Source organism: Haliotis cracherodii, unplaced genomic scaffold (assembly GCF_022045235.1).
Source record: "Haliotis cracherodii isolate W230 unplaced genomic scaffold, xgHalCrac1.p SCAF_21, whole genome shotgun sequence".
NCBI lineage: Eukaryota > Metazoa > Mollusca > Gastropoda > Lepetellida > Haliotidae > Haliotis > Haliotis cracherodii.
In genome coordinates, this window is record NW_027266277.1 from 7,090,296 (window position 1) to 7,105,388 (window position 15,093).

The 15,093-nt window shown below is 38.5% G+C and overlaps 1 protein-coding gene across 2 annotated transcripts in view; it reads left to right on the plus strand.

Annotated features, from left to right (window-relative positions):
- The window catches only part of LOC139470803 (protein LZIC-like), a 158,193-nt gene that overhangs the window by 74,087 nt on the left and 69,013 nt on the right, over positions 1 to 15,093 (plus strand). For both annotated transcript variants that reach the window (XM_071253091.1, XM_071253092.1), the window contains exon 4: positions 4,189 to 4,287. In XM_071253091.1, the coding sequence (XP_071109192.1) occupies positions 4,189 to 4,287 (99 nt within the window). The remainder of the gene's footprint in view (positions 1 to 4,188; positions 4,288 to 15,093) is intronic.

A 15,093-nucleotide genomic window follows, 5' to 3' on the forward strand; every position in this document is an offset into this window, starting at 1 on the left:
TCCTCTCCATGCTCTACTGTTTTATTTAAGGATTGACTGTGTATATTTTTCGGTTCATTGAGGTATGAATTGAAAAACCGATGTGCAAACTGTATGAATCCGCATAAAAAAGAAATCTGAAGACATGAAAGTTGTGGAACCGAGGTGAATGGTAAAAAACCCGGCGCGTTTGCTGTTTCATTCCTTCTCAGTCTTCGGTCTCAAAGGGTTGTTTGGACAATGAATTTGCATGAATTTCGCTAAATGTCCTGTGCATGACAATACATGTGAGCAGAAATGGAATCCCCTCGACTGTATTATTTGGATTACCCGACAATACATAGTAATACAAGTAGTGAAATGAATAACACATGACCAGTTCAGCTAATCAAAATGCAGGAATTTCAATGAACACAAGGAATATTAAATTATTTAAGGTTGACTGTGTATTTTTTTCAGTTCATTGAGGAATGAATCGAAAACCCGATGTGCAAACTTTTATAAGAATCCCCAACATTCCATAGTACCGGTAATAAAATCTTTTACATTCATTCTGAAATGAATGCAATAACACGTGACTAATCAGAATGCAGGAATTTCAATAAACGCAAGGAAAATTTAGTTTTCTTCTGACTCTTTTCCTCAAGCTAGATTGTTCATTACATGTCTTCCGAATTGTCTAATAGTTTCATCAAGAATGCAGTGGTTTCGAGCCTATGGATTCCTACCAGATTGCTGAGAATCATCAACTTATCTATGGGATTTGTTCGTTTGTTGTTTAACGCCACACAACGCAATATTCCAGCTATATGACGGCGGTCTGTAAATAATCGAATCTGGACCAGAATATCCAGTGATTTGGATCAAGAGCATCGATGCATGCAATTGGGATACAATGACAACCAATCCCGTTAGTTTTCCTCTTACTACAAGTATAGTCACCTCTTACGACAAGCATACTCACCTTTTATGGCAAGCATGGGTTGCTGAAGACCTATTCTACACCTGATCTTCACGGGTCCTAATCTATGGAAATGTGCCTTCACACATAATATAACTCTCATAACCTCTGTGGCAAAACAGAGCCTTCACCAGTTTGGACCATTCACATCTCACTGCAAGACATCAGGACAACTGTCCAAGGTATTTTTAAGACGTTATTGACGGTAATTAGAAGGGGACAACTCGGGTAGTTTCACCAGACTACGGTAGTTCCCTCGTACTGTGGTCCTAATGACCTGGGATGAGAGAGAGGTACAATGTCAGTACCCGAGGGCCTTGGACCTGCTACCTTAGTCTCTCCAACAACCAACTCTGACTCCCCTTAAAAACCGGCTCCTACGTCACAACACTTATTCATTTTTTTAGCTATCATTGGTCAACATCCCTTCCCCTCTAACATTGGATCATTCTAACCTACCTGTCTTTCATGCCAAAACCCTTACCAGGTCTTTTCGTAAGATGAACGAACTCCTTGATTCCCAGGAATCCGGACCATTTTTCTAACACCATATACGTTATCTGTGGCTTGTCTCTGCCTGGACTCTTTACTACTTTTACTCTATTTCTAGCAGCCTGGATGTTTTCCCTAATTAATCTTATTAACATCGCAATGATATGACATCCAGCAGTCCTTCTTAATTTGTCCCGTGACTTAATGGTTTTGACCTCGTGCCCTAATAGCGAAGTGTGTTCACCTCTGAAGCTGTCTATCTCTTCGAGATGGTACTTACTTACAAATATTTTTAACACTTGACATAGACCTGGCGTGTAATTCCCTCATTTCAATGTCTTACTGTTTGAATTTCCCTCTAATTGTTTGATTATATGTTCCCATTCATATCTGAATGAGTTGATAATTATTCTAATTTCATGCCTATAATACAACGTCTGGTCAAGACAAAGGGACATGTTGCTTTGGAAACGCTTTTCAGATGATATATATCCCCAGCCCAAACAAAGTTTTGCTGGGTATATCGAAATGGGGGTCTACCCATCTATCTGTCACATTTTCAGAGCATAATGAATAAACTGTTCACTATTTTTTCGTTATATGTTTTATACACGTACGGTAATCTATTTGCTGAAGTGGTGCCTTTTGCCAATCAGGAGTTTGTTTCACTCCTTTTTGCATTTCCAAGGCAGGCAAGTTGGACTTAAGTGCAGATGATTGAGTGCAGGTTTCAAATATCATACCTCATACAATCCTTTTGTAAGAGCTGACTGCATGGATACTTGGGAAACCATGACTTGGTTGATTTTGTGGCATTATTCCCTGACAGCGTGGATGATTGCTCATATGATTGTGATAGGTGCCCTCTAACATCTCTAATAGGCACCCAGTGACAGAAGAATCATAAATTGGTGGCAAGACTTCTGATATTTTACTGCAGTGCTTTGCGTTGTGTTCTCTTCTCACTGTGCAGTATTCTTTTGTCTATATGTTCAATGAGTATGAGGCTCCTGAGTAGATTTTCAAGGTGAAGGTCATCTGTTTTCAATATCATGCCACCATCCAAAACTGATAGGCATCATTGCCCCATGGAAGCAATCAAATCCTGAATTGTGGCCTGGGGAATGTTCACCCACTCTGCCTGTTTGTGGTTCTTTGGTTGTTGCTGACATGCTTGCAGTCGCTATCCAGTGCATCCCATCAATGTTCGATTGAGTTAGGTCTGTAGACCTGGAGGGCCATGACATGGACGTTGTGATTCCTGTAAAAGGCTGTTGTCAGTCTTGCCGTGTGAAGTCGGGCGTTTTTCTGTTGGAAAATTACGTTCGCTTGTTGCATAATGGGAAGGACATGTGGCCGAAGAATTTCATTGGTGTAATGTTGCACCGTTAAATTCCCCTGAACTTGCACTTGCCATAGTTGTAGAATTGGCTGTGATGTTTTTTCATGTAGGTGACGTAGCTGTCTGAATCTGTCCTGTGCTCTGGTAGTGAAATGTTGTCGATCAGATCTGGGAAGGTCATGTGTTGTCCTGCGTGTCTGATAACTGTTCCACAGTCTTGTAATTGTGCTTGGTGCTACATGGAAAAACCTGGCTACAGCTGAAGATGATTCTCCTGTTTGCTGTTGGCCGATGGCATTGTACCATTGGGCTTCCGTCAGTCATGTCATGTTTTCAGTATTCACTTCCTGTAAGATTGTGATTAAAACCTACCGCTTTTGTAGCCCAATAAGTGATGTTGCACGTGCATGTCATGTTGGTGTGTTTCAGTGCCAGGCTCTCACGTTGTTGTGTTTTTCTGATTTACCAAATTTCTGCAATACCTCATTCTTTCCACGCAAATCAATCCCAATCCCAGAAATGACCAATTTATTTTTAGTATTAATTTTGTATGGATGTCGGCAACACTCTGTCAGATATTTACGATTTTACTACTTTTGCATTTTTCTTTTTGCAGAGTATATTACAACAACCGTTCTAACTCCCTTAATGAGATATACTAAAATTAAACTATTTTATTCCTATGCTAATTCTCTCACACTCTAAGTAACGTGAACTAAACAACATTATCCCAATCATGAAAACTATTAATGGATGAAAAATGACAAGGTCTTGATTCAAGACATGAGAGCCAACCATATACTTTACCATATGCCGTTGAAAGGACAACTGATGGTTTCCTACACAGGGTAGGCTTACACAGCCGACATGCGGACCAAATGACTAGGAAAACGGACACAGCTATTGACCATGCTCCCTACATCTCAGCTCTGTCAAACATGGCTGCCGCCTAGCCTAGCATACAACGAGCATGACATCATGTCTTCCCAGCCACAATGCCCATAAACTACCAAAATAATGATGACAAAGATAGGTTCTACACCAGGTACACAAATCACCTTAAACTAACCCACCTGCTACGTTTCTAAATATATTTATATTCCCCCATATCCCAAGTCGACCCCACTATCAATCATTGGATTGTTTTGTCAATGCCCAGTATTTTCAGACTACCGTAATATAGTTGGAATATTGGTAAGTGAAGTTGAAAAGGCACAGCATATTGATAACTTTGTCTTCTCGTTTAACTTGACATAGGTGTCTGTCGGCACTCGTGGTAGCAAATACCAGTATGTGAGTGTCTAATAGAGACTCTCTATATATTTTGTTGTGTGCTAAATGGAATTTCCAACAAACAAATTAGGCAACAAACACATAGAAGTAATATGATGCTATTTTGTTCATTCTGTTTCAGGCTATTCAAGCTGCAATAAGTAAAGCATTCAAGACACCTGAAGTTATCAGACTCTTTGCGAAAAAACAACCAGGTCAACTGAGACAAAGATTGGCTGATGTATGTACATAATTTTCTTTGTACGATTTGATTTTTGACCATCACTTGCTTAACATTAAAAAGTAAGAGCAATAGCCATGCAGTTTTAGGTGCATTAAACATGGGATCGAAGAGGCATTAGCCAAGTTAATATTTATTTACCTTTTCTATAAATGTGACCCACTGGGGATTCTGGGTTAGAATTACAACCTTTGCTGGTTGTTGGAGGCAACCAAATGGATCAGCTGGTCAGACATGGTGATATGCTTGATTGTGTATCATCTTATTCCCAAGGCATGGGCCATTGCTCATCATCACTGACTTATATGGTCTAAACTTGTGTATTCACAAGGCTGCTGTCATATACGAGCATATACCGTTAACTAGATTACTTCTGAGTCTGATGACTGACACAGATGACAAAAGTAACTGAAACGTACATAAACAAAACTTATAGAATAAATGGTTTTCAAATGCTTCTTTGTGGCTCGACAAGCATGAAATTTCAGAGTTTGTATCCAAGTTGCCTCAGTCAGCCTGTACTCTTTACTTTCATTGTAATTCATACTCATTCAGTCGAGATCGTTTCTGATCAAAAACCCGCTTATAAATTAGAAAAGTTAGGTGCATGATACACAAATGAGAGGTGTATCAATTGATACATCCTATTGTTAAAACAAAAGAACCCATCTTTAAATGGCATTCCAGCTTGAGAGCATTGTAAGAATCTACATCGAAACGTTGCTTATGAAATAGACCAGATGTTGTCATGAATGGACTCTATGTTGTTGATGTTCTAATGGAGTTCATATAATTACATCAACGTCATTTTGCATTTACACATTTTTGAACCAGTATACCAGAATAAATAGATAAGTTAATACCTCTTTAGGTCCCAACCGGGTCCCTCTATATTTATCATCATTTGAAACTGGATAACTGAAATTATTGAAGTAGAACATTTCCTTTGTCCCTCTGTTATTGTATAAATTCTCATGAAACTTCTAGCTCTATTACATATCTGCCATAAATCCTATATTTTGGCTTCAATCACACTAATTAAAAATTTCAGATTTTGAACAGCCGTCTTCTTCACTGTCAATTACACACAATTAGTTGCTGCCAAGTAAATGTAGTCTTGTAACTACTCACGCCATGACATCACAATGGCAGCCATATCACTTTTTTCCTGTGTGTGCTAGAGTCAACACCTACTGCAGTTGTAATGACAATCTAGCACCTGGTAGTAGGTCACATTAACCTAAGATTATTCTAATAAGATTGCTATAATAACAGACATATAAATAAATATGTATTTAAAGTAATAGTGCTTCTGGGAACAACACACATGTGAGTATAGCTGGTGTTTTGTTTGTGAGGTCGCCATTCAGTCACCCATGATATCCAGATATCTATGCTTCGCAATCAATGACCAACGTTACGAATTCCAAGTTCTACCATTCGGGATAGCAATAGCACTTGGCTATTCACCAGAATTACAGCGCCAGTCATCAAGTTCACCAATCTCCAGCTAGTTCGAGTCCAGGATTATCTGGATGACTTCTAAGCTGCAGACCAAGGGAAAAATCAGCTACAGCATAACATGATATTCTTGGTCCAGCTTCTGACTTACTCTATGCGATTGAATGGCCTAGAGTTCCAGTCTCAGTTACCTTCAACTTTGCTACTAGACCTCCAGTGGTGGAATCACAGAGAACATGTCATGAGTGGCATCCCGCTGACTTATCTGACGCCAGAACATCATCTATTCACAGAGGCGTCAGATTCGGGACGATCTCACACTTCAAGGATCGAGGAACACAGGAGAAGAACCTTCATACCAACTGCAGGGAAATGAAGGCCATATGTTACTCCATCCTCGAATGGAGAACACAACTTCACATATCATCAATTCTTATAGTTACGGTCAACACAACAGTAGTGGCATATATTCAGAAGAAGGGAGGAACCAGATCGAACTCCCTGATGACCGAAACTACATGATTATTTGCCTTGGCAGACTCCTTCAACTGCCAGATGGAAGCGAGACATATACCCAGGAAACTGAACATACTGGCCAACAGCCTCTCAAGTCGGGGGAGAATAGTGGCAACAGAATGGACATTAAATCCACAGATCTTCAGCTGGAAAACTAAGATATGGGACATGCCACACATAGATCTATTCACCACTTGCAAGAACAAACAACTCCCAGTTTATGTCAGTCCAGTTCCCTACCCAAGAGCTCATCAGATAGACGCTCTTTCGATGGATTGGACGAATCTCTTCAGCTACGCATTCCCACCATGGTCTCTCCTAGACAAGGTCATCCACAAGGTGGAGGAGACGGATTGCGTAATCTTACTGATAGCCCCAGTATGGCCCAGCAGGGCATGGTTCCCCAGACTATGACAGCCCAGGTACAGCAGATTCCATGAAAATCTGCCCAGCAGTAGTATAGGTAATGATGGTTCTGGACCACTTCCACTGGAGCCAGATTTATATACCTATACCACTACTACAGGGGGATTTTTTTATGTGAAAATGATGATGCGTATGAGTCGTATTAAAAGAGTCATCAATATTAATTAATAATGAATAAAATTTACTATGGCCCACGAGGATATTGGAAAGGTACAGGAGCAATACAAAAATTAGTAGATGTGGCTAGTCCATACAAATAGGCTGATCCATTAACCTCGAAAGATTCAACAGAAGTAGCTAATGCACTAAGTCGCATATATAAACGCGGACCACTAAAATGGCCTAAGCTATTTCAAGTAGATCCTGGCTGGAGTTTATGGGATCAATAACTAAACTGTTAACAAAGCACGATGTCGAAATCAGGCGTGGTGAAAAAGAGGCCCACTGTAGTCAAGCTATCGTTGAAAGATTTAACCGGACATTAGCGGAACGTTTGTTTGGCTATCAGTATGGGATCGAAATGAAATCGGAACGATTAAGATCAACCGAATGGGTGATACGGTTATCAGCTGTTGTATCAGCGCTGAATAATGAAGTAACGAGATTAATCGGGAAGAAACCATCCAATGGGATTAAAATGAAATCTGTGACTTCCGAATCTTCAGCACCGAGGAGAGGCAAAGAATAAAAACTTCCGGATAGAGTAAGCTTAAGATATTTATACCAGCCCGGTAAACTCGAAGGAGGCCTACGTCGCGCAACCGATCCGATTTGGTCCCTTAAGATATATAACATTAGTCGATTGGTTATGAAAGAAGGAGAGCCTATTCTTTATTATCTTAAAAATGGACTGGGCAGGGCATTTGTACGAGAAGAGTTGCTCATAATTCCCAACGATACAGTATTACCATCATAACTCCGACATACTCCGCTATAGGGGTCCCAGCACATACATCCTTCATCTTACCTAATACCTTTTTATTTACTACGCTGTTCAGTGGATTATCTTTTGGGTATTCGCTCGTGTCGTACCGTATATGACCGCATATAAGCCAAATTTTGAGGACCAGAAAAAAGATTCTGTAGAAAGGGGTCGGCTTATCCACGGGATACACTTTCATGGTAGTATTTTTTCAGATCGTGATCTGTCAGAAACATCTCCTGATTGACGGTCCGATAGATTACAACTTCCCGAATGACTAGAGCCATTATTGTTATAATTATCAATAAAGTTATTATTATACACCAATGTTGTCATTATTAAAAAAATGTTATGCATGTTACTACTTCCGATAATAAGTTTTCAATTGAATGTTCAAAGTTTATCGTTCTTCGTAAACTCCACAATCTTTACATGTAACAATATATGTAATTCACAGCTATAATATGTAATCCCCAGATAAAATTGCCAATAGCTATTACGTAGGTTTTGCAAAGTTTCTTAAATTGATAGTGAACAAGTGTCTACCTTTATTGAAAGAGGCAAAAAAACAACTGTATCGGCGAGTTATTCCGTTCGCCATTTGCAAAAACATGTGATCAGCTGTTTCCTGTGACCTCACAAACGGTGACCACTGTGATTGCTTCCTGTTGTTTAAAGCAACACGGTACACAAGGAAATGAAAATTGATAATAACGGGCCGATTGATATTGTCATGTTGTTTACACAAACATTTTCAAGTTGTGGGTGCTTAGCGATCGTGTTGGGAGTAGGGGCTTAATTCCTTTGTTTTCGAGAGATTAGTTAATAAACTGGAGAAGCCTGTGAGTAAGTGATGATCATTCAATGTGTTCATAGTATGATAGTTTATATATTTCAATTGGATTAACATACAATTGTGGTGTAAAAGGGTTATAAAAGTTGGTATATTTTTACTGACTGACGTTCTCATCATGGGTTTGAAACGAAAACGCCATGCTTACTATGCTGAATTCAAACTGTGAGTCGTTGCTCCAGCTGATATATTTTCTCACGGGTTCATAATTCTATATACACCGATTCACAAAATGGCTTTGTTTCCTGACCATAACTCAGAAACCGTTTAATATTTTTTCGCGAAACTTTGTATACACATTAACCCAGCACTGATGTGGTGCCTTTTGCTATTTAGAGATTTTTGACATTTTTATTTTTTCCTGTTTCCATGGAGATAATTTGAACATAGACTCTGAATGGGGGTAAGCTTTGTTTCCGGACCATAACTCAGAAACCGTTTAATATTTTTTCGCGAAACTTTGTATACACATTAACCCGGCACTGAAGTGGTGCCTTTTGCTATTTAGAGATTTTTGACATTTTTATTTTTTCTCGTTTCCATGGAGATAAGTTGAACATAGGCTCTGAATGGGGGTAAGCTTTGTTTCCGGACCATAACTCAGAAACAGTTTAATATTTTTTCGCGAAACTTTGTATACACATTAACCCAGCACTGATGTGGTGCCTTTTGCTATTTAGAGATTTTTGACATTTTTATTTTTCTCGTTTCCATTGAGATAAGTTGAACATAGACTCTGAATGGGGGTAAGCTTTGTTTCCTGACCTTAACTCAGAAACCGTTTAATATTTTTTCGCGAAACTTTGTATACACATTAACCCAGCACTGAAGTGGTGCCTTTTGCTATTTAGAGATTTTTGACATTTTTATTTTTTTCTTGTTTCCATGGAGATAAGTTGAACATAGACTCTGAATGGGGGTAAGCTTGGTTTCCGGACCATAACTCGGAAACCGTTTAATATTTTTTCGCGAAACTTTGTATACACATTAACCCAGCACTGAAGTGGTGCCTTTTGCTATTTAGAGATTTTTGACATTTTTATTGTTTCTCGTTTCCATGGAGATAACTTGAACATAGACTCTGAATGGGGGTAAGCTTTGTTTCCGGACCATAACTCAAAAACTGTTCAATATTATTTCATGAAGTTGTAACATATTAACCAAGTCCTGAAGTGGTGCCCATTAGTTGTTTGAAATTTCTAGGAGTTCTATTTTTGTCTCCGTTATTTAGTAATGGAGGGTGGGAATAAAGAGATGGGGTTTAACGTGAAGTACACGAATGAATGGGGGTTAGGGGAGTTGGGGGAGACATATGTTTTTACGAGTAAAAACACTTTCTAGTTAAAAGTGAGTTCGTATTCTAACCCATCGCCTAGGGATGCTTGATAGAAGGGCATGTGGGAATCTAGTAATTCAACTAATGCATCAGCAACAGCCTTATCTTCTACGACGGTACTATCACCACTAGAAGCATCTACACGCAGTCTCAATGTGTTCCGATTTCAAATACCTTGGTACTGTAAGTTTTCCCGTTCTTTAGCCGTTCTCCATAGATCCATGTAACAGAAATATACATCGCTGTCATCAATACTCAAAACTTCATTACCGCTAATTTTAATCGCAATTTTCTTAACAATCGCACGACCTATGTTCTGAACGAACTCCCTGTTAATGTTGGCAGAAGTCAAAATAATTGTAAATGATAGTCGAGCAGTTCCTGGAACTAAAACTTCGTGAGTTCTGAGATGAGGAAAGCGAACCAGAAGTGTTTGATTCTGATCAATGGTACTCGGGTTATTAGTTATAGTTACAGACTGGCCAATTGCTTTGAATCCTAATAGATCCCAGAGGCTACATTGTGGGTTTAACTTGCGTCCATATTGCGAAGATATTGTTATATTGAAATTATGTAACCTTATGTTTAATATAAAAATGGATGATATCAATCTAGATAACTTAACGGATACTAGTACAATCGAAGAGGGTACTGATGATACCAGCTTTAGGAATCTTAACGATGAACTTTTGCAATCAACCGCTAATGATTATTACGATGCCTTAAAAAAAAGCCCAATAGGTCGTGATTATTCAAAGTTTACGTTAGATAGTAAAGGAATATTGCGACTGCGTGGCTCTCCAGATATTGATCTTATGAATTCTCATACTCGTAAGCCCCTAGCCTTGTCTATGATAGGCAGTAAACACGGTATCAACACTGTTCGTTGAATTAGGTTTTGTAAACTACTCACGAGAAAAACTTTCTGCGAAGACTACTAAGGTTCTTCAGACTGTACTTGCTGAACTCGGTACCATAGATAAAGATAATCTGGAAGAAAGCTCGAAGCTGGCCTCGGACGGACTCGGATAAATCTTGGATACCTACTACGATAGTTCCAGGTACCATCCTCGGAGTTCAGTATTAGGGAATTACGAGGTCTTGACAAGTCAATGCAAACAATGCGGGGAGAACTCATGAATAATATAGCCAAGCATATAGCTTATGAGAAAACAAAGCTTAAACAGGCAGGCGATGAATTCAGTAGACGCCGCGTTGCAGAAAGATTGTGTAACTTAGAAGACGAATGATTGGCCCGCCTCGAAGCGGCTTCCAGTAATAGAAAGGCACTTCGTTCACAAATCAGTCAAATTCGAGAAACTATCGATCAAGTCCTCAATGATGATACTATACTGGCCGATAAAATTAAAACATTCTTCAGAGAACAGGGGATAACCATTGCCAGTATTTTAACCGCATTGGGATTTATTATATTGACTTTGACTCTCGCATTAACCAGTGTCAGCGGAGGTACAGGAGGTGGTACAACGCCAAGTGATAAAAATGGTGTAAAAGAGTGGATAAAGCATTTAAAAGAATCAGGAGAAGCACTGGGAAAGCTCGCTGGGAAAGCTGCGTCTGCACTTCCAGGTATAATATTGTTTCCTGGCTCTTGAATTTATTAGCTAAGATCACCACTTGGCTTAGTCAAAACTTGTGGGCACTGATCGTAGCAATTGCTGGGCAATTTTTATCCAAATCAGTTCATTAAGAACTATTTATCTAAATCAGTTCATTAAGAACTATTTAACCAAATCATGAGTAAACCAACCGCGACTTCACCTACTATAAGCGCTGTGTTTTTTCATCGATATGTTGTTGATTTTTAGCTGCAATATGTGGTGACACTTGTGGTTGTTGGGGTTGTGAAACATGTGGTGTCTGTGCCACTTGTGGTTGTGCATTAGTAGGAGCATCAGTAGATATCTGTGGCTTGCCTATTCCCGTTTCGCCTGTGTTTGTTTGAGTTATTGATTCGGTGTTGATATCTGAATTTATACCCGTTTTTTGTTGATCGGAAGCAATAACAATTTTATTATTATAACCTATCACTTGACAGATCTCAAGTTCCATATTACTCGGGGACATGTATAGTCGCGGCGCATAAACATAGTCTACTTCGGATTGTGCGTCCTGTAATACATCTTGATAACGCTTTGTTACGATGTAAATTGTAATGAAAAGGTAAATTGTAATACTTGCAGCGAATTGTAATAATTTTGACGTAAATTGTAATAACAACGTAAATTGTAATAAAATTTTATGTAAATTGTAATACGCAAATTGTAATAAAAATTGACGTAAATTGTAATAATCTCTACTTGCGGTAAAATATGCGTATAAATCTAGCAACTGTATACAAATTTATGACTGAAAGATCCATCCTCGGGTATGTCTATTCGACAAATATGTTAATTGATTTATCATCCAACAGTAGCTTAGCTTGGAGTCCATTGCAATAACATTGAGTTACGAGTTACCGAAGAGAGCTCTGTGCAACCGGACCCTGAAATTATGTCGATTTGCATTGGCTTAGTCAAAACTTGTGGGCACTGGTCGTAGCAATTACTGGGCTGTTTTACGTATCCGCTAAAGACTATTTATCCAAATCAGTTCATTCAGAACTATTTAACCAAATCATGAGTAAACCAGCCGCGACTCCTCCTGCTATAAGCGCTGTTTTTTCATTGATATGTTGTTGATCTTTAGCTGCAATATGGGGTGGCACTTGCGGTTGTGCGTCAGTTGATGTGTCAGTAGATATCTGTGGGTTTGCTATTCCCGTTTCGCCTGTGTTTGTTTGCGTTATTAATTCGGTATTAATATCTGAATTTACACCTGGTTTTTGTTTATCGAAAGCAATAACAATTTTATTATTATAGCCAATCACTTGCCCGATCTTAAGTTCCATATTACTCGGAGACATGTATAGTCCCGGCGCATAAATGTAGTCTACTTTTGATTGAGCGTACTGTAATACATCTTGATAACGCTTTACAGAAGATGGTATGTCAACTGGTGAATTAATAGCATCCTCTACGTTTGCGACAAACTGTTTTTGTGCATCGAGCACAGAACCAATTATTCCTGTTCATGTTTGCATCTGTGCACCAAGAATTGCCAATACATAAGTTTTTATTGATTCATTAACTCTTTCAAATACTGGGTTAGTAAAATTATTTTCCGTTTTATCATTAAGAAATTGATTCCAAGCGTTTGCGGTATCGTTCAGTTGCACAAATTTTGTAACAATATAAATCAAACCACCCTTAAAACTCATAAGACCGCCTCTCCATTTGTTACTCGAAAGTTCCCAGCCATGATTAAGATTATGCAATCTTACAAAAAGATTGTTTTTCTGTAACAACTAAAATGGATTGAATAATTGATGAGTTTTTTTAACTGAATCATCGCTTTCTTCTTTAACAGTTTTTTGTCCGCTGTACGGAACACCTAGACCATGGTTAAGTCCTTTAATACGCCAATCTTTACTCGTAGAAATATTAAATTCCTGACAAATACGTTCATACGCGAACCTATTGTACGGAATATTTGAGGAATTCCATGCTCGATCCTTCGGTAATGGGGCACTAATTTCTTTAAGTATACGTCTAATCTGATAGTACACGTGAAATGATAAAACAGACTTATTCAGTTCAAATCCCGGGGCATAAAGAGATACACTACATCCTGTTGTGGCACACCTTATGGCAAAGTTTAACTGGTTCTGCCAAAATTGCATCGGATTGTGGAACCAATCGTGTACCATTTTATCGCTAGTTGCGGTGACCCTGTATTTTTCAAAAGATATCAGGGAATTCAACAAAAAAATTAGCACCAGAGGCACTTACTAAAATCGATTGATTAGTAATGGAAGTTGATTTCATATTTAAGTTATGATATAGTATCTTTGTATATTTAATATGTATGTTACACTCCCGGGATAACAAATGGTCAGTCTATTGAACTGCTTCATACTATCGATAACTCGGATGGACAACTTGAAGTCGCCCTATGCGATATAACATATTACCCGTAGTGGACCAATATAAATGCTGCGAGAAGTAATATCAATGGGGGGTTTTAATACTAGGTGAAGACATACACTTTATAACAACTGGGTATTACAGCGTATGCACACTCAATGATGAAATTTTTAAGCCTTTTGGATTTAGTCTCACATAAAATGAGTCGAATGGGATGCTGATTTGAAGCGCTGGAGAAAAGGGTATAGTTTTTTACAAGTACTTAGCAGAAACACTTGGATTTAGTAGAAAAGGATTACCAGTAAAAGTACCACCCAACACAACAATGCATGGAGTTAAAATGCCCGATTTAGTTCCCCATAAAGAGTTGTGCATCCATCTTGATCAGATCAGTACAACGGATAAAATTCAACTCGAAAGTCCTTCAACTCTTCTAAGAGCTATTCCAGTCAAAGATGAAAAATATAATAGTGGTAGAACGGAATCTTTCTCATCATTACAATATAAAAAATTAAAGCGTGGTATTATTTCAGACCTCAAAATTTCTGTATTAGATGTAAAACATCAACCTGTACATATAGGATACTTGAGTGTAACACTCCATATTATAAATAATGGTTGATTCATCAGGCCCTGGAACTCTCAGGCAATGTAATACAATTGCGCTTTCCGATCTCGATGACACAGAAGGATTCGGTAAACCCGGTATCGAAGGCAAGTTATACGCTTTAAACTTACAAGATAATGTATACAAGCAGAAAGAAGTTGCATTCACAGGTAATCTAGATTTAAGCGATGTTGACGTTAGTAGACTCCATAAAAACACATTGTACAATCTTACTCACAACGATGATAATAAATGGACTATGGTTGAAGAAAAAATCGAGTGGCTATTGAATATAGTCATTACCCCACCACTCACAACGATGATAATAAATGGACTATGGTCGAAGAAAAAATTGAGTGTCTGTTGAATATAGTCATTACCCCACCATATGTGATGATGGGTAAGGGACATCAATTAACTAAGATAATAAATAGTGGGATCGTACTTGAGGCTTATATCCCCTCAAAACAAAAAAGTCTGTTACTCTGTCCCCTGCCGAAAACCCAGGTCATATGTTATTTAGTCGTCCGGCATAAACAAATGTTAGTTTAAATTTGGTTACTGAATTCAATGATATAAAACAGAACTTGAGTTTTATACCTGATCTTTCTACGCTTATTATTAAGTCTTGTGTGGAGATGTACCGGTAGATGCCTTCGAAATATTACCAGGTCTATCAATTAAAAATATGTTGCAGTA